Source organism: Leucoraja erinacea, chromosome 36 (genome assembly GCF_028641065.1).
Source record: "Leucoraja erinacea ecotype New England chromosome 36, Leri_hhj_1, whole genome shotgun sequence".
In the NCBI taxonomy this organism is placed as follows: domain Eukaryota; kingdom Metazoa; phylum Chordata; class Chondrichthyes; order Rajiformes; family Rajidae; genus Leucoraja; species Leucoraja erinaceus.
Genome location: NC_073412.1, coordinates 1,648,276 through 1,672,873, shown reverse-complemented (window position 1 = coordinate 1,672,873; position 24,598 = coordinate 1,648,276). Strand labels below are relative to the sequence as shown.

The window sequence follows — 24,598 nt, the reverse complement described above, 5'->3', positions numbered from 1 at the left end:
GGGGGAGGGTGATGTTGGAGTCCAACCCCCCTCCTGCCCCAGTGGTGAGCGCGGGCTGGCGGGATGCGGCGGGTGCTGGTGGCCGCGAGCGGGAGCGTGGCGGCGCTGAAGCTGCCCGTCATAGTGGCGGCACTGCAGCAACTGCCGGGGGTGAGTGAGTGAGTGGGGCCACACGGGGGGTGTAGTGGTGAGGGGGGTGTCGTGTAGTGGTGAGGGGGGGTCGTGTAGTGGGAGGGGGGTCGTGTAGTAGTGAGGGGGGTCGTGGAGGGGAAGTGAGGGGGGTCGTGGAGGGGAGGGTGTGGGGGGGTCGTGGAGGGGAAGTGAGGGGGGTCGTGGAAGGGAAGTGAGGGGGGTCGTGGAGGGAAGTGAGGGGGGTCGTGGAGGGGAAGTGAGGGGAGTGAGGGGGGTCGTGTAGTAGTGAGGGGGGTCGTGGAGGGGAAGTGAGGGGGGTCGTGTAGGGGAAGTGAGGGGGGTCGTGGAGGGGAAGTGAGGGGAGTGAGGGGGGGGGTGTAGTGGTGAGGGGGGGGTCGTGGAGGGGAAGTGAGGGGGGTCGTGGAGGGGAAGTGAGGGGGGTCGTGGAAGGGAAGTGAGGGGGGGGGAGTGGAAGGGAAGTGAGGGGGGTCGTGGAGGGGAAGTGAGGGGAGTCGTGGAGGGGAAGTGAGGGGGAGTCGTGGAAGGGAAGTGAGGGGGGGAGTGGAGGGGAAGTGAGGGGAGTCGTGGAAGGGAAGAAGTGAGGGGGGTGTAGTAGTGAGGGGGGTCGTGGAAGGGGAGTGAGGGGGAGTGGAAGGGAAGTGAGGGGGGTCGTGGAAGGGAAGTGAGGGGGGTCGTGGAAGGGAAGTGAGGGGGGTCGTGGAGGGGAAGTGAGGGGGGGTCGTGGAGGGGAGTGAGGGGGGTCGTGGAAGGGAAGTGAGGGGGGTCGTGGAGGGGAAGTGAGGGGGGTCGTGGAGGGAAAGTGAGGGGGGGAGTGCAAGAGTGAAGGGGGGGAGTAGTGGAGTGAGGGGAGTCGTGGAGGGGGGGAGTTGGGAGGGGAAGTGAGGGGTAGTCAGGGAGGGGGGAGTGGGCAGTAACCATCCATGGACACAAGGATCAGCGGGTCTCAGCGGGTCAGGCAGCATCTCTGGAGAACATGGATAGGTGACGTTTCGGCTCGAGACCCTTCTTCAGATTGTCTGAAGCCTCAATCCTATTTGAAGAAAGGTCCCAATTGGAAATGTTATCAATCCATGTTCTCCAGAGATGCTGCCTGACCTGCTTGAGTTACTCCAGCACTTTGTGTCTGTTGTATATTATCCAGCACCTGCAGTTCCTTGTTTCTACACTCATACTTCCTACATTCATATCAAATCATAAATGTACAGTAGACCTTCGTTATTGCAGACCTCTTTAAACTGATTTTGGTTATTGCGGACTGACTGAGAACACAAGCTGCTGGTTACATTGCAGAGACTACTGAAATTGACAAGGCATTGAAATTGATAAGGATTTGAAATCAACTAAGCATTGAAATTGACATCAAGTTCAAGAGAGTTTGTTGTCATGTGTCTGATAGGACAATGAAATTCTTGCTTTGCTTTAGCACAACAGAACATAGTAGGCACGAATACAGAACAGATCAGTGTGTCCATATACCATTGTATAAATATATACACACATGAATAAATAAACTGATAAAGTGCAAACAAACAGATAATGGGTTATTAGTCCTGAAGTCCTGAAGTTGACATCCTGGTGCTCAGAAAACAATCTGGCTCTGATCACCAGGAAAACAAAAGAGCTCATTGTCGACTTCAGGAGGCACAGCACCGACTTAGCCCCCCTACACATCAACGGCGAGTGTGTGGAGAGGGTCAACACCTTCCGGTTTCTCGGCGTCCATATCGCTGCTGACAGCTCCTGGACAGACAACACGACAGCGGTCATCAAGAAGGCTCAGCAGCGGCTGCACTTCCTGAGGGTCCTCAGGAAGCACAACCTGGACTCTAACCTGCTGCTGACCTTCTACCGCTCGTCCATCGAGAGCCTGCTGACATACTGCATTACAGCATGGTATGGCAGCTGCACCATGGCAGACAGGGAGAGGCTTCAGAGGGTAACCAGGACAGCGCAGAAGGATCATTGGTTGCCCTCTCCCCTCCCTGATGGACATCTACACCTCCCGCTGCCTTAGCAGGGCAAAGAAGATCATCAAAGACAGCTCCCATCCTGCGTTTGGACTGTTCGACCTTCTGCCCTCGGGAAGGCGCTATAGGTGCATCAAATCCAGGACAAATAGACTTAGAAATAGTTGCTTTCCGAAAATTATAACTACTCTTAATTCAAATTCACACATGCACTGACTTCACAGCCCAACACCCGGACTTCCATCTGTATATATGTATATAGCGCCGCAGAATTGTGCACCTATCCCCCCCCCCCCCCCCCTTCTCCCTTCTGTTTTTGTTTTTCTGTTTCTTGTTTTTTGTACTAAATTATATGTATGCACTGAGTACGAGCAGCTTTCAATTTCACTGTACATGTATAGTGACAATAAATGGCATATCTATCTATATCTATATCTATTAATGTTCAGAGTATTGGCTGAGCCGAGTTTAATAGCCTGATGGCTGTGGGGAAGCAGCTATTCCTGAACCTGGCCGTTGCAGTCTTCAGGCTCCTATACCTTCTACCTGAAGGTAGTGGGAAGTTGAGTGTATGGCCCGGATGGTGTGGGTCCTTGATGATGCTGACAGCCTTTTTGAGGCAGTGACTGCGATAGATCCCCTCGATGGAAGGGAGGTCAGAGCCGATGATGGACTGGGCAGTGTTTACCACTTTTTGTAGTCTTGGATTTGAAATCGATTTGGTATTGAAATTGACAAGCAATCGCTTTGGACATTTAGCTCTATTAAACAGTAACAAACAGCCTTTATATATTTATCAGTAACAAAAAATCATTTTTAGCTGTTAAATAGAACTTTGCATTTAAATACATTTTGTTGTTTCACGGAGTGGTTGGAATGAATCCTTCACTCAGTTACAGCGGATAGTCGGCAATAATGGACACCATTCTCCCTCCCCTCCTCTCCTCCCCACGGCCCGTTATAACAAGGGTTTTCTGTATATGGCAAACAGTAGGGGTCCCACACTGTTAAAGAAAGCTTTAAAACACAACTCAAAGATATGGCAAGACCCGCTGAGTTACTCCAGCACTTTGTGCCTGTTCCTTGTTTCTACAAAACAGCGGAATCTGGGTGCATAATACATATTAATGTTTAATAAACTTTATTACGGACTCGAGGTCCAGACAAGGGGCAACATTACATAAAAATGCATTGCATATTAACAAATATCATAGAGTACATATAAAACATATCTTCACACATCCATCCGGATGGCTGTAAAGAAATTAATTAATTACTCAAAATGCATTAATTGCACAGCATTGTTCACAGGGGATACAGGAAGTGAATATGATGAAATATTGTTGGTTTATACTCTTGCACATATACGCTCGCTCACCGCACTATCCCCCTTGAGAGTAACGCTGTGAGGTCGCATCTGACGACCTATTGGTACTAACGTGGAATTGTGCGGTTTTACCACTAGATGGTGCTACATACAAGCAATTAAGGAGCAGACTAAGTTCTGGAGTAACTCGATGGGTCAAAGCAACATCATATTAAGTTCAGATGCTGCCTACTCCAGCACTTTGTGGGTTTTTTTGTAAACCACCATCTGCAGTTCCTTGTTTCTACAAACAAATAAATTTCACTTCATTCCATCTTGCTTGATTAGAGAGCATCATCAACATTGACATTCAAATCCTTAGTTATCTAAGACTTACTCCCCAAAGGAAACCACCTCTCTGACATAGACTTATACAGCACGCCAACCAAGATGCCCCATGTTCTACACTATCCATGTATCTGTCCAAATGTTTCATGGTACTCACCTCAACCACCTCCTCCGGCAGCTCATTCCAGAGACCCCCACCGTCTGTGTAACACGGCTGCCCCTTCAGTTCCTACTGTTCCCAGCAAGTGGTTGCCATTCAATTCTTGCCTTTACTTACACGTGTGACTTCCTTTGGTTTTACTTTTCCCAACCAAGACGAGCAGCCCGTTGAACAGTACATTCCCTTCCAATTTCAATGTGAGTGGCTCGCAGCAGAGAGACAAGAAACTGCAGATGCTGCAATCCTGAGCAAAGCACAGAGTGCTGGAGGAACCCGGCGGATCAGGCAGCATCTGCAGAGGGAAGGGGCAGACGATGTTTCCCTCCTCCACCCTGGACGTGCAACAGATCCACTGTTTGAGTCCTTGTATTCCTCTCATTAGCACATCCTTCCCAGCCTCGGCCAGGGTGGCACAGCGGTAGCATTGCTGCCTTACAGCAGTTACAGCGCCGGAGACACAGGTTCGATCCTGACTACGGGTGCCTGTCTGTGTGTAGTTTGTACCTTCTCCCCGTGACCTGCGTGGATTTTCTCCAAGAACTTGGGTTTCCTTCCACACTCGAAAGACGTACACATTTGCCGGTTGGTTAGCTTGGTGTAAAGGCAAATAATTGTCCCTGGTGTAGGATAGTGTGAATGTGCGAGGATCGCTGGTCGGTGCGGACACAGTGGGCTGAAGGGGCTCTTTCCATGCGCTATCTCTCAACTAAATAATGGGCCATTATGGGCTCCATCCTTCCTGAGGTCATCTGTTGCCGGCCATTTTTCTTGTCGAAAGTCCCAGTCTGAAGCGTCACCTACACTTTTCTCCAAAGATGCTGCCTGATCTGCTGAGTTACTCCAGCATTTTGTGTCTGTGTTCGGTGTAAACCAGCATCTGCAGTTCCTTCCTACACACCAGGCAAGGTAGGCTGAGCAGCTTTCCCTGGACGGTCCCCTCATTTTAATGATTTTATTTCCCTGTGTAAATGGAGTTTTCCAGTGCATGGTCCATGGAGACTCTAGACCCCTGGAGGGATGGTGACCCCCCCAAACAGAGTGTCTACTCAGGGGAGTTTGGTAAATTTGGTCAGACATGGAGAGCAGTGAGAAGTGGGAGTTGTGTTCACTTCTGGTCAGCCACGTGTTTAGGATAGTCGATACAATTACAATCAATCTATTTACTGTGTATAGATACATGGTAAGGGAGTTAGAAATGTTGCTGCAGGAGCAGAGATGTAAGAGTGTGGAGCCATTGTAATATGTGATTGTAGATCAGCTTCTGTGGCTAGCAGGCAAATAGTCGCTTGGGTTAGACTTGATGGGCCGAATGGCCTAATTCTGCTCCTATCACTTATGGGCCATTCCCCTTGACAAGGAGGAGGAAGGTGAACTTTATTTAACCTTGGTGCTTCAAAGCATCATTGCAGCATGATGGTGCGAGCGTGGCCGCTGGTGAAAGTGGTGGTGCATAAATTAGTTTGGCGGTGAATCTCAGGAATGGCAGTGTGCCAACAAGAGTGGCTTTACAGTTATAGTGGCAATGTGCTTAAACAGTGATAAGCCATTTAATGAGGTGAGGTTTTTAACAACCTTGTGGTGTTGCGACATCACTCAACGTTTTATGGCACCTGCCGATTGTTCAGATAATGGCTGTGGGAAAAAGATGAACGTGTGGGGAGAAGGTCACTGCGATCTCGCTCTCGTTGTTGCGTCCACTGCACCCCTACACATCACAGACTACCCTGTGGTTTGTTTAATGAACTGGAAAATTAACCTGAAATAATCAGTTCTCTCTACCTGAGTGAAAAGACCGTTGAATGCATAGTCAAAATGATTCTTTTCATAAAAGTCTTGAAGCACTTAGAATATACATAGAACAGTATAGCACAGGAAGGCGCCTCAGCCCATAATATCTGTGCAAAACATGATGCCAGGTTAAACTAACCTCCTGTGTCTGCACAGGATTCATATCCCTCTATAACCTGAATATTCATGACAGCATGGAAACAGCCCCTTTGGCCCAACTTGCCCACACCGGCCCCCAACATGTCCCAGCTATCACTAGTCCCACCTGCCCACGTTTGGCCCATATCCCAGTCCTATATATCCAGTATATCTTAAACGTGTCTTAAACGTTGGGATAGTACCTGCCTCAACTACCTCCTCTGGCAGCTTGGTCCATACACCCACCATCCTTTGGGTGTGAAAAGTTACCCTTTAGATTCCTATTAAATCTTTTCCCCTTCAACTTAAACCTATGTTCTCTGGTCCACCATTCCTCTACTCTGGGCAAGAGATTCGGTGCATCTACCCGATCTATTCCTCGTGATTTTGTACACCTCTATAACATCACCCCTCATCCCCCCTGCTGCAAGGAATTGAGTCCCAGTCTACTCAACCTCTCCCTATAATTCAGACCCTCTAGTCCTGGCAACATGGAAAATAGGTCCAGGAGTAGGCCATTTGGCCCTTCGAGCCAGCACCGCCATTCAATATGATCATGGCTGATCATCCAAAATCAGTACCCCGTTCCTGCTTTCTCCCCATACCCCTTTACTCCATTTGCCCTAAGAGCTAAATCTAACTCTCTCTTGAAAACATCTAGTCTTGGCGGTACACAAAAAAGCTGGAGAAACTCAGCAGGTGCAGCAGCATCTATGGAGCTGCCTGTGACAGAGAATTCCACAGATTCACAACTCTCTGGGTGAAAACGTTTTTCCTCATCTCAATCCTAAATGCCCTTATTCTTATTCTGTGACCCCTGGTTCTGGACTCCCTCAACATGGGGAACATTTTTCCTGCATCATCGTACATCTAAAAGCCTTCTAAACACCTCTATTGTATCTTCACCAGCGCATTCCAAGCACCAACCACTTGCGCATCTCATTGCACCTGAAGGCATTGGCCTCTGGTCTTTGGTGCTTGTACCTTGTTAAAGCGGTTCTGACAGTCTACCTCATCTGAACCTATCATCATTTTCTACATTCCTATCAGGTCTCCCCTCAACCTCCGGCGTTTTGTTAAAAACAATCCAAGTCTGTCCAACTTCCTTACAGCGAATAGCTCCTAATGGCCCTGTCCCACGGTACGAGTTCATTCCAAGAGTTCTCCCGAGTTTGCCCTGATTCGAACTCGGAGATTTACGGTAATGGCCGCTCGTCGATACTCGGGGCTCTCGTGGACATTTTCCAACACGTTGAAAAACTTTCACGAGTCTTCCCGAGCTTATCTGCCGTTAGCGAGTCTTCCCGAGTACCTGCCGTTAGCGTTACGAGCCGCTAAGAGATGTCCCCGAGCTCCGACGTACCCGCTACGTTCATTCTCCGTGCTTACCACGAGTTTGATTTTTTTTTAAATTCGGGAGAGCTCTTGGAATGAACTCGTACAGTGGGACAGGGCTATAAATCAGCCAGCATTCTGCTCAACCTCATCTGCACCCTCTCCAAAGCCTCCACATCCTTCCTGTAATGGGGCAAACTTATCTGTTCGCTTGCTTGAAATTTAGTTTAGAGATACAGCGGCCCACCGTGTCCACGCCGGCTAGCGATCACCCGTACACTAGTTCTATCCTACGCACCAGGGACAATTTACACAAGCCAATTAACCGACAAACCTGCACGTCTTTAGAATGTGTGGGCGCAAACCAGAGCACCCAGAGAAAACCCACGTGGTCATAGGGAGAGCGTACAAACTCTGTACAGACAGCCCCAGTAGTCAGGATCGAACCCGGGTCTGTGACGCTGTAAGGCAGTAGCTCTTCTGTTGCACCACCGTGCCGCCCCTGTGAAGGAATATGAAACCCTTGTATTTTTAATACCGGTAGTATTGAGAGGTAAATATACATTACAACGCCACATTTACACCTTTAGGGTCATGGATAAAAATGTTCAAGTGACCCAGAGCCCCCCCCGGCCAAATTCCAGGTACATTGTACCTAACCCAAGAATGAGGAGGAACCTTTTCACCCAGAGAGTTGTGAATCTGTGGAATTCTCTGCCACAGAAGGCAGTAGAGGCCAATTCACTGGATGTTTTCAAGAGAGAGTTAGATTTAGCTCTTAGGGCTAAAGGAATCAAGGGATATGGGGGGAAAAGCAAGAACGGGGTACTGATTTTGGATGATCAGCCATGATCATATTGAATGGCGGTGCTGGCTCGAAGGGCCGAATGGCCTACTCCTGCACCTATTTTCTATGTGCCTATGAATCACAATGGGCTCCGTATTTCAAGTCAATTGCCAGGTCTAACAGTTCTGCGACTCTCACAAGTCATCTCCTTCCAAAGCTGATAACATTGATTCATTAGAGGTGTAGGGAGGAACTGCAGATGCTGGTTTAAACTGAAGATAGACACAAAAAGCTGGAGTAACTCAGCGGCAACCAGACAGCATCTCTGGAGAGAAGGGTCTGAAGAAGGATCTTGACCCTAAATGTCACCTGTTCCTTTTATCCAGAGATGTTGTCGGACCCGCTGAGTTACTCCAGCTTTTTGTGTCGATCTTAAATTTATTAGAATGTTGCTTACTGAATTAATAAACCATGAGAATGAGATTGTAGCTTCATAAATGGGTGGGGAAAACAACTCGTATATGGGGTGTGTCAGGAAACGAAACAGAACTGCAAAGCAACTTTATATATATTTTGAGTTTAACAGCTTGCCATGAATTAGTTATTTTATTTTTAGAATTGGTGTTCTCGCTGAAGCAGATGTTGGAAAGGAAAATAGAACATTATCTTGTTTTATTTGGAGAGAAAGGAACAGAAAAACACAAAGGGCTGGAGTAACTCCATGGTCAGGCACCAGAGATGTCTGACCCACTGAGTTATTCTAACACTTTCTGCTTTTATGAATTTTGTTGTAATTAATATATATGATTTGTGATCTAGGCCTCCCATATTTTTGAATAGTTGTAAATGTAATTTAATGGAATATTTAAATGCAGCAAAGTAGTAGCATAGTGCAATGTCTGTGAAATTGGTGTGGAAAGTATCATCTTGGATAAGCGAGTTATCTGACGTTTCTTTGTATCCCACTTCATGCAGAACTGAGAAGTTGCAATCTCGTGTAGACACAAAAAGCTGGAGTAACTCAGCGGGACTGGCAGCATCTTTGGAGAGAAGGAATGGGTGACGTCTCGGGACGAGAGCCTTCTTCAGTCTGAGTTACTCCAGCATTTAGTGTCTACCTTTGATTTAAACCAGCATCTGCAGTTCTCTCCTACACAGTTGCAATCTAATGTCAGGTATTAACATATTAAGCATCCTTACCTTTGTACTCCACTGCGTGCAGAACCAAGGGGTTGTGACTTCTGTATAATGTAAGAGTAATTGATCCTGTAATTAATACATCAATCTACCTCATCTTTGCACTTCCTCAGTCGACAACTTTTTGGCGTATAAATGTCCTTTTGTGCCGACTTAACTTTGGAGTTGTAATCACAGCTTGTGAACACTGCCCAGTCCATCACCAGCCCTGACCTCCCCACCATCGAAGGGATCTATCGTAGTCGCTGCGAGGACACATTGACCTGGCTCGCCTCAACGGAGCTGCAGGTCTAAAAGACGTACCAATCCAACTTTATTTGTTAAGCGCTTTAAGACAACCAATGTTGACCAAAGTGCTGTACAGAAGAATAAACAAGACATCATAAACAGACAACATAACAGAACATAACATAACAGCTCCCATAAAGCGCAAAAATTACATATGAAATACAACAATAAATTAAAAGACATAAAACATGAGTAAAAATAATAACCACGCAATAAAGCAATCAAAAAAGAAATTAAATCAAGTAAATAAAGTCGACATCTTACTGGGTATCAAAGGCCACGGAGAAGAGATGGGTTTTAAGAAGTGATTTAAAAACAGACAGAGAAGAGGCCTGTTTAATGTGGAGAGGCAGATCGTTCCATAATTTGGGTGCCGACACAGCAAAGGCACGGTCCCCTCTGAGCTTCCGCTTAGTTTTAGGCCCAGGTACGACAGAAGAAGAAGCAGTCGCTGCCTCAAAAAGGCAGCCAACATCATCAAAGACCCACACCACCCTGGGCCACACACTCATTTCACCATTGCCATCGGGAAGAAGGTACAGGAGCCTGAAAAATGTAACGTCCAGGTTCAGGAACAGCTTCTTCCCTACAGCCATTAGGCTATAAAACACGACAACAAACAAGCTCTAAACTACAAGCGACTATAAATGATGATTGCACTATATTTGTTTATTTATTGAGTATGTGTACATGTGTGTATATACACGCTGAGCTTCTTTTCTCCCGTTATGTACTATGTTTACATATTGTGTTGTGCTGCAGCAAGCAAGAATGTCATTGCCCTATCTGGGACACTCTTGACTTGACTGAGACACTTCTCCCCTGGGTGCAAGTAAAACAAACCACATCTGCAGTTCCTCCCGACACAGACATTCCTTTGTGAGTGTTATCCACTCTCATCTCTGTTTTCAAAGGTTGAAGTAAAAGTGGTGACCACAGAACATGCCAAACACTTCTTTGACCCCGCAGATGTTCCTGCTAAAATATATAGCGACGCAGACGAGTGGGAGGTAATGATTTTATTCTGTTTTTTTAACGTTGTGCATATAAAACGAGCAAGAGAAGTCGCTCGGAAGTAACACTTTTAAAATAGTGTGTATACGTTATCACTTGTCGTCTTTGGGCACTGCTGCTTCAATTTTATTTGATACTATCGGAATATGTAGAGTTTAGAGATGCAGCGTGGAGACATCGTCACCAAGCCCACGCCGACCAACGATCACCCGTGTGCCAGCTCCGTGTTATCCCATTTTTACATCCTACTCATGAGGGGAAATTTACAGAAGTCAATTAACCTTCAAAGCTGCACGACTTTGGATTGCAGAGGGAAACCAGAGGACCCAGAGAAAACCCACACGGTCACTGGGAGAACATGTAAACTCCACACAGACAGCACCTGTAGTCAGGATCGAACCCGAGTCTCTGGTGCTGTGAGGCAGCAACTCTACCGCTGCGCCAACGTGCCATTCTACCTGTTTGTGCAATGAATTGGCCTCCACTGCCTGCTGTGGTCACAGTGGTTCAGCGGGTAGAGCTGATGTCTCAGCGCATGAGACCTGGGTTGGACCCTCACCTTGGCTGTCAGTGTGGAGATGGCACATCCTCCCTGTGACTACGTGGGTTTCTGCTGCTCTGGTTCCCTCCCACCTACCAAAGACGTGTGGGTTTGTAGCTCAGCTGTTTGCAGAGCCTTGCTGGATATCCAACAGAGGTGACATGTTAATAGTTCAACAATACACCTCAAACCCACTCATTGTATCCCTCCCATGTCTCTAATGCACCGTGGACTGCTAGAAACTTAGAGAAAGAATTGATAGAGAAGTAGACAATGAATTATTTCAGGATGGAGGCACGTGTCCTGATAGTCCTTGCGCCACCTGCTGCGCTCTTGTGATTTTGTCCGGATTAAAGGCAGTTGCTGGATAATGGGTGGTGGACCTGTACCACATTGTATTTGTGCAGCTTCACACACAGTCTCGTTTTGCCCTCTAGATGTGGAAGCAGAAGACCGATCCTGTCCTGCACATTGAGCTGAGAAGGTGGGCCGATCTAATGCTGATAGCCCCCTTGGATGCCAATACCCTGGGGAAAATAGCCAGCGGCATCTGTGACAATTTATTGGTAAGCAAAACTGATCACGGCAATTTGCTATTAGAGGATGAGCCAAGAATGTTTGAATTCTTGCAGGTGAATTGTGAGCTACTGCAAGACAAATGTCCCCCATGTTGGGGGAGTCCAGAACCAGGGGTCACAGTTTAAGAATAAGGGGTCGGCCATTTAGGACTGAGATGAGAAAAAAAAATTCACCCAGAGAGTTGTGAATCTGTGGAATTCTCTACCACAGAAGGCAGTGGAGGCCGTTTCACTGGATGTTTTCAAGAGAGATTTAGCTCTTAGTTCTCAAGGGATATGGAGAAAAAGCAGGAATGGGGGATACTGATCAGCCATGATCATGTTGAATGGCGGCGCTGGCTCGAAGGGCCGAATGGGCAACTCCTGCACCTATTTTTCTATGTTTCGACTGTTATTGTGAAGTGGAGGTTTCCTCCTTTGCTCGGCCTTGTAGCAGAGGCTTCATGCTGAGCGTGTAACTTTGCAAATGCTCAAACTGATCACTGCTTTCTGGGAGAAGCGGGCAAAAGCCATGTCAGCTGTTGTGGATATCTCCATGGCATTAAAAAAGAACGAGACATTGACTAGATATCCTTTATGTTCCTTTATGGTCGATTTGACCATTTCCTTCTTGCTTTCACTTCTCGTTCTGGCTTGCGCTATTTCTGCTATTGTTTGGTTTCATGTATATTTGTTGCATACTCACTGCCTACTTCCCTCTTCAGCTTCCTGTCATTCCTCTAGCATGCTGCCTTGCCCCATGCATTAATCACACTGACCTATGCAGCGCTCTGTAGCCAAGGCCAGTATTGGAATTGAAATCTGATAAGTTAGAAATGTTATCATAGCTCTCTTATATTCCCCTATTGACACAATGGGCGACGCGGTGGGGCAGCGGGTAGAGCTGCTACTTCACGGCACCAGGGATTCGGGTTCAATCCTGACTTCAGGTGCCTCTGTGTGCAGTTACTTGTGTGGCTCTTCTTATTCAACTCTAACATTGCAGTGACGGGTCTCTGCCAGAAGAGGGCACACCCTCACCAGTTACTGTAACCTGGAGCCCATGGTTTTGAGTGTTGGGTGGGCAAACAGGATCACTAAAAGTAGCAAGAAGGAACTGCAACTGCTTAGTTTAGTTGAAAGATACAGCGTGGAAACAGGCCCTTCAGCCCACTGAGTCCACGCCAACCAGCGATCACCTGTGCACTAGCTCTATTCTACACACTAGGGACAATGTTATAGAAGTCAATGAATCTACAAACCTGCACGTCTTTGGCGAGTGGGAGGGAACGGGCACCCGGGGGAAACCCACGCAGGTCACGGGGAGATGGCACAAACTCTGTACAGAGAACACCCATAGTTAGGAACAAACCTGGGTCTCTGGCGCTGTGAGGCAGCAACTCTACCACAAGGGAACACACTGTGCCGGACTAACTCAGCGGTTTGAGGGTAGCGTCTGTGGAGAACATGGAGAGGTGACGTTTTGTGTTGAGCTCCTTAATCACACTGTCTGTAGAGGGGGTTGAGGAGAAGGGGGAAGAAAGTTGGGAGAGAGGAGAGAGGAGGTGGCAGGTGATCGGTGAACACAGGTGAGTGGGGGGGGGGAGAAAGCCCACAGATGTAATGGACAATGGAGGGCACGGTGTGGGGGGGGGGGGCAGGTAACATTTGTAACTGTGTACGTGCCCTTTATGTGGCAACTATTAGCATACCGTGGATAAGCAAGCAATGAATTTCACTGTGACCTGTCACAAGTTTTCCATTCAATTCAACAGATTAAAAAAAATACAAACTATCCCTGTACCACTCATGTGGCCCCCTGGGGTGATGTCCCTCCCCACCGGACTCTGCCCCCCAACGTCCAGCAGTAGAAGGACCCTAGACTCTGGTCCTCCCCCACAGAGCCTTGGCGTTGGCTGCACCGAGCTTCAGTGCGTCCCTCAGCACGTACTCCCGCAGTCTTTCCCCGACTTCACAACGTTCCCGACGGACATCTCGCTCTGCTGGGAGACCAACAAGTTCTGGGCCAACCAAACAGAGCGTCTTTCAGCAAGTTGGTGATCTTCCAGCGATACTTGATGTCCGTCTCCGAATGTGGCCCTGTGTGGCAATACAGGAACTACAACTATTGTCATTACTCATCTTCAACCCCTTGTAACTTGCCGCCCAGTTCCCACAGCCTGCTTGTTATTCTTGCAGCCAGAGCACAGACATCTGGTGGCTGTTATTCTTTCCATATCTTGTTCAAGGTCCCCTTTCTCATCCAAGAATTCACAATAACCTTACTGTATACAATTTCAGTTCCCTTGTCTGCATGAAAGATATGGACTCTTGTATGCACAGTACAATCATTTAAATGACACATTAACTCAACCACAAGTTCCTGGGAATCTAGTAGGAAAAGTGAGATCCTTAAGGACCTGTCCCAATTTTTGTTGGTGACTTGCTGGCACCCATCACAGTCGCAGCAGGCCGTCGAAGGTTTTCTGGTCACCACTAGATTTTCAACATGTTGAACATTTTTGGCTACCTACTGCGACTATGACGGGTGCCGGCAAGTCACCAAAAAAATGGTGTAAGTGGGACATGCCCTTTAACACAAAATAATACAGAAAGGTTTCATTAGCAGAGCTTGTACATAACAAATATTTTAGTGCAGGAAGGAACTGCTGGGTTTAAACTGGAGATAGACACAAAAAGCTGGAGTGACTCAAGGGGACAGGCAGCGTCTCTGGAGAGAAGAGATAGGTGACTTTTCGGGTCAAGACCCTTCACTAGACTTCCCCAGTCTGGGGAAAGGGGAACGAGAGATATAGATGGTGATGTAGAGAGATATAGAACAAATGAATGAAAGACATTCAAAAATCGTTTGCATAACGTTCAAATGTGTTACTGTACTTGGAAAATTATATCACTAGACTACGATAACCAAAACTTAAGCAGAGTAGGTCTTGGTTACAAACATACAAACTCCGTACCGACAGCACCCGTAGTCAGGATCTCTGGTGCTGTAAGTCAGCAACTCCACCACTGCGCCACCGTGCTGCCCAAGAAACTTAACCTGCTTGTAGAACCTTTCTGTGTTCGTCCCTGCTCTGTAATATTAAACATCGCATTCTCTCTTTCCAAAAGCAATTTATTGTCCACAGTTTGTTCAATCTGCTGACTGTCACTCGGGCAGCCACCAACCTGAACTCATCCTCATTCAAGGTTCAAGCCCAAAACGTCACCTATCCGTGTCCTCCAGAGATGCTGCCTTGACCTGCTGAGTTACTCCAGTACCTGGTGTCTTTTTTGTTAAAGCAGCATTTGCAGTTCTTTGCATCCTCAATGAACAGTCATTTTTTTCACACTTTGCTGTAGTCAGCTCATCGTTGACATTTTTCAATAGATGTCTTGAGTCATTGTCTGGGTATGAGAAGCACCTTTAGTTGTACGTCACACAGTACGATACATTTTCACCATGCACACAGTTCACAAGACAATTGCATGTTAGATCAGTAGATTCCCTCACAAGCTGCTCCTGAGCTGCGTTTTCCACCAAACCATAGACGGGAAGAAATAAGTAATGTTCTTCCTCGGTAAATTTGCTTTGTTGTCAACATCTGAACCATGACTAATAATTGTATGAAATCGTCTTCTACCTTCACCAATGCTGTGTGTTTTATAATCTTGACAAATTATTGACCACCCTCAACTTTGTTTTATCCTCCGCAGTGTGTTGGGCAACACTTCAAATCTATTCTTTCTTTGTATTCCCCTAAACTCAAAGAAGTGTAATGACCAAAGTCCGATTCTTCAAGGGAAATTATCCACGCAGAGTGCTGGAGTAACGTAACGGGTCAGGAAGCATCTCTAGAGGACATGAATAGGTGATGTTTCGTGTCAAACTTCTAAGCCCATTGAGTCTACTCTGCCATTCTGATGATCTATCTCCCTGCCAACCTCTATATGCATTGCTCATTTCATAGATTGATTGGTTGAAAGATACGGTATGGAAACAGGCCCTTCATCCCACTGAGTCCATGTTGACCAGTGATCAGCCGTAAACACTAGTTCCATGTTATCCCATTTTCCCATCCACTCTCCACACACTAGGGGTCATTTACAAAGATCAGTTAAACCACAAACCCGCACGTCTTTGGGATGTGGGATGTGGGAGGAAACGGGGAAAACCCACGGGGTCACAGGGAGAACATGCAAACTCCACACAGACAGCACTTAAGGTTGGGATCAAACCTGAGTCTCTGGAGCTGTGAGGCAGCAGCTCTACCAGCATGCATCTTTAAAATATTGCCCATATGCATCTGATAACTAACCGTAAAACTTTAATCTTTTGTCCCAGACTTGTTTTTCATATTCATAAAAAGAACGTGTGCATGATGAGGCTGCGGTCTTCAAGGTAGTTGGACAAAGTTAGTAAAGAGGACACGTTGGAGTGATTGAACGATATTTGTACATCAGTTAAAGATGGGGACATTTGTGGCTTTGAGATCAGATAGAAGAATCTGTGGCTCAAGTGTCCAGGGGAGAGACTTGGCAGAACGATATGTGCCTTGTGGAGCACACTGTCAATCCTCCTGTTAGCCATTAGACCATGTGCACGCCTTCAATTACAGACTAGTGGATATTCCCAGTGTTACTCACTCACTAATTGGCAAGGTACAATTTAAACAAAATATTTAATCCTGAACATCGAGTACACTTTAGGAGAAAATGATAAGAAAGACTGTTTCGAATATTCCTCCCCCATATTACTGACCTGGAGTGACTGAGGTTAAGTATCTAGCCATGGCTAAAACTCCTGCCACGAAGACCTCTAAATCGGGAACCAGAGGACACGGGTTTAAGATGAGGGGGAGAGATTTAATAGGAACCCGAGGGGTATCTTTTTTACACAAAGGGTGGTGGGTGTATGGAACGAGCTACTGGAGGAGGTAGTTGAGGCTGGGACTATTGCAACGTTTAAGAAACATTAGACAGGTATTTTATTGGTTCTTTAACCAACTATTCTGAAAGACTTCATTGAGCGGCCTGTTTTTAAAGCTTTAACCTGTGTGGCTAGTCAAAATAACATTCTTCTCTTTTGGATTTATAAATTCAGTACCTGATGACAGTTTACAATTTTCTCCCAATTCTTTATTTCTAGTCTAATCCATTTCATAAGTGATAGGAGCAGAATTAGACCATTCGGCCCATCAAGTCTACTCCGCCATTCAATCATTGCTGATCTATCTTTCCCTCTTAACCCCATTCTCCTGCCTTCTCCCCGTAACCCCTGACACCCGTACTAATCAAGAATCTATCTATCTCTGCCTTAAAAATATCCACTGACTTGGCCTCCACAGCCGTCTGTGGCAAAGAATTCCACAGATTCACCACACTTTGTTAAAGAAAACTATAAAACACAACACAAAGATCGGGTAAGGCAATGAAGACTTTATTTAAGACCAAATATAGTGATCACTGAGAGCAATCTAGGAGGTTGCTCAACAAATAAAGACTCATCTATACAGAATTTCCCTTTGATGTTTTGCAGAAGGCACTTTAGAACACTTCCTTCTTCCAAATGGTCATAATAAATATACACCATGCACGTCTGAAAGGCACAGCAGAGTAAACACAGCCCAATTCTACATCATTACAGAAATGTTACCTTATTTTATTGTTTTACGATTGCCATTTGTCCTTTGACCACAGAGAATAGGCCACTGTTGAGTTGCCGGGTGTCCCGTCCCTGTCCGGGAGCGGCCAGAGGTGTCCGGGGTAGCCCTGGGCTGGCGGTGTGGTGTGGGGGAGGAGGCGCTGGCTCCAGCTCGGCTCTGCCTGTCCCACCGGGTTGGCCGGCAGCCCTGGGCTTGCAGCCGGCGCGGAGCGTGGGGACCATCGGCCGTGCCTCCCGCCTTGTCCAGTGGCTGTCGCTTGGCCCCCTTGGTGCCGGCAGGGGGCTGAGCGCTGGTCATCGGCGGCACAGCGGTAGAGTCGCTGCTTTACAGTAAAATGCAGCGCCAGAGACCCGGGTTCGATCCTGACTACAGGTGCTGTCTGTCTGGAGTTTGCATGCTCTCCCCGTGGGTTTTCTCCGAGAACTTCGGTTCCCTCCCACTCTCCAAAGACGTGCAGGTTTGCACGTTAATTGGCTTGATAAAATGTAAAATTGTCCAAGTTGGCGATATGCAGAGTATTGCCCTGCCGGCTACAACATTCAGAAGGAAGTGATTAGAAAGACAAACCCAGACTTGTCCTGGACTGATGTACATTATGACCATGACTAATGCTGTTGAACTGTCTTGTCCTGAAGCTACCAACTGATTAGAGACAAGCCCAGACTTGTTCTGGAGTGATGTAAATTGGCTGCATCATGTGACCATGACTAAAGCCTTTGGAATGTGACCACATGGCTTCCACAGTATAAAAACGCCTTGTGAGCTTTTGTTCATTGGAGTGGTGGCTCGGGAGAGGCAAGTATCTGGTGCTTACTTGACTGAGGTATCCCCGACATTGTGTGTTGTCTGTTTCTCAGTAGTGAACGTTATCAGGAGGTGCAGCTGGTGGCCGGTCGGGGAGCGGGTTCCTCGGCCGCTGCTGTCCTGGGCCGGTGTCCCGTCGGTCCGGGGCTGGCTGTTGGTCTGGCGGAGCAGGCGGAGTTGAGCTGGGGTTGACACTTCTTCTCCAAGCTGGCTGTGGGCTCGGCGCTGCCGCTCCCCGGGTGGAAATGGGACACTCGGTTGTGGGGGTGGGGGGTGTCCAGTGGAGGTTCGGCATTGCTTGCGGCCCCAGGGACCCGGGTTCGATCCCGGCTGCGGATGAGGAGCGGGACTGTGCACGCAGCAGCCGAGAATGTCTCTCCCACTCGCATCTGCCACCTCTCTCTCTCCCTCGCTGCCACATCCCGCTCCCCTGCTACCTGCCACCCCCTGTTCCTCAGATTAACTATATTTTTACACATGAATTATGAATAAAGATAAGAATTTATACACAGTTTATACAGCCAGCACTTGGTTTGCTTTTCCTTTATCGCGAATGACCTGCGACAAATCCGTGTCCGTGTGTTTTTCTGTGCAGCTGCTGCTATGGACATTATTATGCTGCTGTCTTGTAACCATGCTGCTTTTTAAATTTTTACTATTTATTCATCGGCTCATTATTATTTAGATTTTATTGTGGAAGGTTTTTATATATGTTAGAATTTATTGATGCCTTTACTGCACTATTGCGGTGCTCTGACCTGAGTACAAATTTGGTCCATGACTCCTGTGGAAGCATGTTTTTATCGAATGACAATAAATAAATACAAATAAAGTTTTTTGGAATACCGAACTCGCTTATTCTATTTTTTCTCTGTCTGACACAGACCTGCGTAGTCCGAGCCTGGGATCTGAAGCGGCCGCTACTGTTCTGCCCAGCCATGAACACTGTAATGTGGGAACACCCCATCACAGCCGTACACATCCACACACTGAAGAGCTTTGGTTACATTGAAGTGCCATGCATTGTGAAGAAACTGGTTTGTGGAGATGAAGGTGAGTGAATGTAACAAACGTTGGGCTAATCACATGGTGCTGTTAATGACCCAAGGGTGTCAACAAAATAGAGAGAGTACAGATGAGATTTACTAGAATGTTGCCTGGGTTTCAGCAACTAAGTTACAGAGAAAGGTTGAACAAGTTAGGACTTTATTCTTTGGAGCGCAGAAGGTTAAGGGGGGACTTGATAGAGGTTTTTAAAATGATGAGAGGGATAGACAGAGTTGACATGGAAAAGCTTTTCCCACTGAGAGTAGGGAAGATTCAAACAAGGGGACATGACTTGAGAATTAAGGGACTGAAGTTTAGGGGTAACATGAGGGGGAACTTCTTTACTCAGAGAGTGGTAGCTGTGTGGAATGAGCTTCCAGTGAAGGTGGTGGAGGCAGGTTCGTTTTTATCATTTAAAAATAAATTGGATAGTTATATGGACGGGAAGGGAATCGAGGGTTATGGTCTGAGCGCAGGTATATGGGAATAGGGGAGAATACGTGTTCGGCACGGACTAGAAGGGTCGAGATGGCCTGTTTCCGTGCTGTAATTGTTATATGGTTATATGCTATATGGTTAGAACATTTGCGTTGAAAGGTAGTAATGTAGGAAATGTAATGGGTGATTTGTACATTGTTTTTGTTCAGCTTTATAATTGTCACTTGTAGCGAGATACAATGAAACTCTTGATTTGCTGGTAGACACAAAATGTTGGAGTAACTCAGCGGGTGAGGCAGCATCTACGATTCGGCCCAAAACGTCACCCATTCCTTCTCTCCATAGATGCTGCCTCACCCGCTGAGTTACTCCAGCATTTTGTGTCTACTTCGATTTTATCCAGCACCTGCAGCTCTTTCTCACACTCGATGTTTTGCACACTAGCCAATTGATCAGATAATACTATATTCTGCACTCTGTATCTTCCCCTTTGCTCTACGTTTGTATATATGTATTGTATGGTACCATTGAACTGCAAATAAATGCAATCAAGTCAAACTCATGGTCACTCCAAAGACGTACAGGTTTGTATGTTAATTGGCTTGGTAAATGTAAATATTGTCCCTAGTTTAGATGCAGAATAGTGTTAGTGTGCGGGGATCGCTGGTCGGCGTTGACACGGAGGGCCGAAGGGCCTGTTTCCGTGCTGTATCTCCAAACTAAACAAAGGGGAAGATACAGAGTGCAGAATATAGTTCTCGGCATTGTAGCGCATCAGTTCCAGAGACAAAGACCAATGTCCGCACTGGGGTGGAGTACCCGAGCTGATGTACCCATTCAGAAGGTTGATAACAGAGGGGAAGAAGCTGTCCCTGAGTGTGGTGGTGCACGCTTTCAAGCTTGTGTACCTTCTACCAGACGGGATCAGGGGGAAAAAGGAATGATAGTAAGATTCCAAATACAATTCCATGCGAATAGCAGCGTCGAGGAAGGGTCTCGACCCAAAACGTTGCATGTTCCTTCTCTCCAGCGACACTGCCTGGCCTGCTGAGTTACTCCAGCATTTTGTGTCTACTAATAGCTTATATATTTTTAATCTTGATTGAAAGATAAATAATTGGCGGCTAATCAGGAAGAAAGGAGTATTTGCTGCCATATTCATTGAGTATCTTTTTAATCATTAGTAATTTTGGACAGAGCTGGAGAATGGATCACCACAGGTCAGGTCAAAATCATTCATTTAAGTTGAAATTGAAACCTGAGCCAAATTTACAGTTTACGTCATGAAGCAGCAAATCAAACTCTGCTTTTGTTCAAGTTTATTTGATTTTTAAATGTACTTTTCTTCTAGTGAGCAGTCAAGAGTGTTTTATTGTCATATATCCCAAGACAGAACAATATTATTCTCACTTGCAGCAGCACGACAGATAGGTAAGTGTAGGAAGGAACTGCAGGCGCTGGTTTACACCGAAGATCGACACAAAATGCTGGAGTAACTCAGCAGGTCAGGTGAAAAGGAATGGGTGACATTTCGGATCAAGACCCTTCTTCAGGCTGAGAGTCAGGGGAGAGGAAAACTAGAGGTATGTAAAGGTACAGAACTAGTCAGAGCGGTGCCCGGATGTGGCGTTGAAGGATGAGAAGCCGAAGCAAAGAAGTCAAAGCCAAATAGCCCAATGGAATCAAAGCTGAAACACCAAATAACTGAAAGGGCAGGACACCTACAAGCTAACTAACCAAACTAACCAAATGCCACTCTGCCCAAAAGTCAAATAACACACATGACATCGCCAGGGGGGCGGGGCTTGTCAGCGATTGTTCCCGACCCCCGAGTCCATCATATTACTGGCCGGTGGAGACGGGAGGGTGGGGGTCATTTTCCCACACAAGCCATTGTTTGACTTTTCGTCAGAGCGGCATTCAGTTAGTTTGTTTTTAGGCGACGCAACCTTTCTGTTAGGTGGTGTTTCTACAGAGCGGCCAGTCATTGAGTTTGCTTTTAGGTGACGCAACCTTTCTGTTAGTTGGCGTTTCGGCGTCCCGCCCTTTCGGTTAGTTGGCGTTACGGCTTTGTTTCCATTCAACTGTTTGGCTTCGACTACTTTGCTTCGACTTCTCGTTCTTCGATGCCACGTCCCCACACGACTCAGAGCAGTGGAGGCCAAGTCTCTGGATGGTTTCAAGAGAGAGTTATATAGAGCTCTTAAAGATAGCGGAGTCAAGGGATGTGGGGAGAAGGCAGGAACGGGGTACTGATTGGGGATGATCAGCCATGATCACATTGAATGGCGGTGCTGGCTCGTAGGGACGAATGGCCTCTACTCCTTCACCTATTGTCTATTTTCACCGTGTGTGATACTGACTGCTGTGTTTTGCTCCTTGTGTAGGTAAAGGGGGAATGGCAGAGGTATCAACAATCATAGAGACAGTGAAAGACTGCTTGGAACAATTGCACAGCCTCAGCCTCACAGAAGCACAGCAGCAGCAGCAGCAATAAAAATATATCCGCATAGCCCGGAAAACCTTGTTTTAATATGACTGGCCTTAGAAACCACCCCTTATTCTTTGAAACTGTCCTATAATTCCTCAGTAAGTGTGGAGGTCCCACTTCAAGTGAAAGGATGGACCTCTGAAAGTATACGTTTGCAGATGACATTAAAGTATTGTGGTGATGGTCATCAAAGATTACAGCATGACCTTGACCAGTCGGCCAAGTGGGCTGAGGAACTATTGCATTTAGGGAAGTCAAACTCAGGTCAGGACCCTCTCAGTGAATGGCTGGGCTCTGGGGAGTGTTGTACACCAGAGACATCTAGGAGTTTAGGTACATAGTTCCTTGAAATTGCCATCACACGTGGATAGGGTGATTAAAGGGGCTGTCCCACTGCGGCAACCTAATTGGCGATTTTAGGAGAGTTTGACAAAATATCATGTTGAAGACCTTCGACTATGTTGAAGACTACCTTCGATTACCCACTATAAACATGCCGACCTACTTCGACTAAACCTATGAGTTAAAAAAATATAGATTTTTTCCATGGCGACTTTTTTTTACTCGTGGGGACCACTCTCGAGCACGAAGGAGAGTCACAAAGACCTCCTAGGACCTCGTGTCGACCATGCTGCGAGTATGAGTCGAGGGCAAACTCGGCAGAACTCGCGAATTACGTTGCCGCAGTGGGACAGCCCCTTAAGGCTTTCATCAGTCGGGGTATTGAGTATGGAAGATAGACACTAAAAGCTGGAGTAACTCAGCGGGTGAGACAGCATCTCTGGAGAAAAGGAATAGGTGACGTTTCAGGTCAAGACCCTACCTCAGGGTCTGAAGAACTGTCTCAACCCGAAACATCATCTAGTCCTTCTTTTTGTGTCTATCTTCGGTTTAAACCAGCATCTGCAGTTCCTTCCTGCACATATTGAGTGTAGAGGTTGGACGGTCATGTTACAGTTGTTCAACTCATTAGTATTATAAGGACTTGAGTTATAGGGAGAGATTGGGCAGGCTAGGACTTTATTCCTTGGAGCACAGGAAGCTGCAATGCGATTTTATACAGGTGTATAAGATCAGGAGGGGAACAGATAAGGTAGACGGCCTGACCTGAAACATCACACAACTTGGCCTCCACAGCCGTCTGTGGCAAAGAATTCCACAGATTCACCACCCTCTGACTAAAGAAATTCTTCCTCATCTTCCTAAAAGAACCTCCTTTAATTCTGCGACTATGACCTCTAGTCCTAGACTCTCCCATTGTGACATGGAAGCACACCCAAGGGGTTTGTTTATTTTACATTAATGTGGCAAGTATCATCACAGGAGGAGTATCTACCATGTCATGGAAGCTAAAGCAAGGACAATGGTTTTAAGTTGGACACACGGAAGTTATCCCAATAACTAGGATTTTGGTGGTGAGGGCTGTTTCCTGTAGATAAGTCTTTTTTTGCTATGGGGCAACTTTAACCAGCATTTGGTTACGAGATTAGAACAGTCAGGATGTGGTAGCGGGTATGAAGCAACGCTTTCAGATCCGTGGCTGAAACGAGTGTGTATAGAATGGTGTAAGTGTGCTGGTCGGGGATGGCTGGTCGGTGCAGACTCGGTGGGGCCAAAGAGCCTGCTTCCACGCTGTATCTCTAAACTAGACTAAAGATTGTGGGCTGAAGGGCCTCTTCCTGTGCTGCACTGTTCCATATTCTATGCTTTTAATCGCATGTATGTGAGTCTCCAACAGAATGCCCTCGATCACCGATTCTTGCTGTTACCTCTCCGTTTGAGCTATTCTTGGCAAGCAACGTCAACAAGCCAAGATCAGTTGGTGGAAACTCGACTCAACCACAAGTAGACACAGTTTCAACATTAGGTTGAATGTGGTCGCTCAAGTTGAAGGTGTCACAAGAGGTGGGGTATAGTCAGTGGCTGAGCGATAATCTTTGGTGACAATAAGCTTATTTATTCAACCCTTTGTCTAAGACCCCACTATGACTGAAATACATGGAAAATACCCCTGGTTGATATTGCCATTTTAACCTGGGCCACATACTCTCTGCAGACGTGTTTGTTGTTGACCTCTTGTTTGGTTTTCAATCAAATTTTAAGGTCATTTGAGGAACTTTTGAGTGTTTAGGTTTAGACCAAAGATAGACACAAAAAGCTGGAGTAACTCAGCGGGACGGGCAGCATCTCTGGAGAGAAGGAACGGGTGACGTTTTGGGTCGAGACCATTCTTCAGACTGGTCTAGGTTTAGGCTTATTATTGTCCCCTGTATCAAAATACAGAGAGAAGCTTTATTTTGTGCACTATCCAATTAAATCAGAAGGGTCTCGACCTGAAACGTCACTCATTCCTTCTCTCCAGAGACGCTGCCTGTCTCGCTGAGTTACTCCAGCGTTGTGTGTCTATCTTCGGATAATGCTACACATATTGTACATACAATCAGGCCAATCTCAAGTACAATAGGCAGAGAAGAGTGAAAATACTGGGTGCAGAATATAGTTCTCAGCATTGGAGCGCAACAGTTCGAGCGATAAGGTCTAATGTCCACACTGGGGTGGAGATGAATCTGACA

At 46.6% G+C, this 24,598-nt stretch overlaps 1 protein-coding gene across 3 annotated transcripts; it reads left to right on the top strand.

Moving 5' to 3' along the window:
* Nucleotides 1–22,049, top strand: ppcdc (phosphopantothenoylcysteine decarboxylase). Of its 3 annotated transcripts, XM_055662893.1 has the most exons (5): nucleotides 1–150; nucleotides 10,382–10,477; nucleotides 11,460–11,588; nucleotides 18,934–19,102; nucleotides 21,922–22,049. In XM_055662893.1, exons 1-5 carry the CDS (start codon nucleotides 64–66, stop codon nucleotides 22,029–22,031), a joined length of 591 nt encoding a protein of 196 aa, XP_055518868.1. In that variant the 5' UTR covers nucleotides 1–63; the 3' UTR covers nucleotides 22,032–22,049. The 3 variants fall into 3 exon arrangements, with proteins under 3 accessions (XP_055518868.1, XP_055518869.1, XP_055518870.1); XM_055662894.1 differs by lacking the exon at nucleotides 10,382–10,477 and having other exon boundaries at nucleotides 35–150; XM_055662895.1 differs by lacking the exons at nucleotides 10,382–10,477; nucleotides 11,460–11,588 and having other exon boundaries at nucleotides 49–150.
* The last annotated feature ends 2,549 nt before the right edge of the window (nucleotides 22,050–24,598 follow it).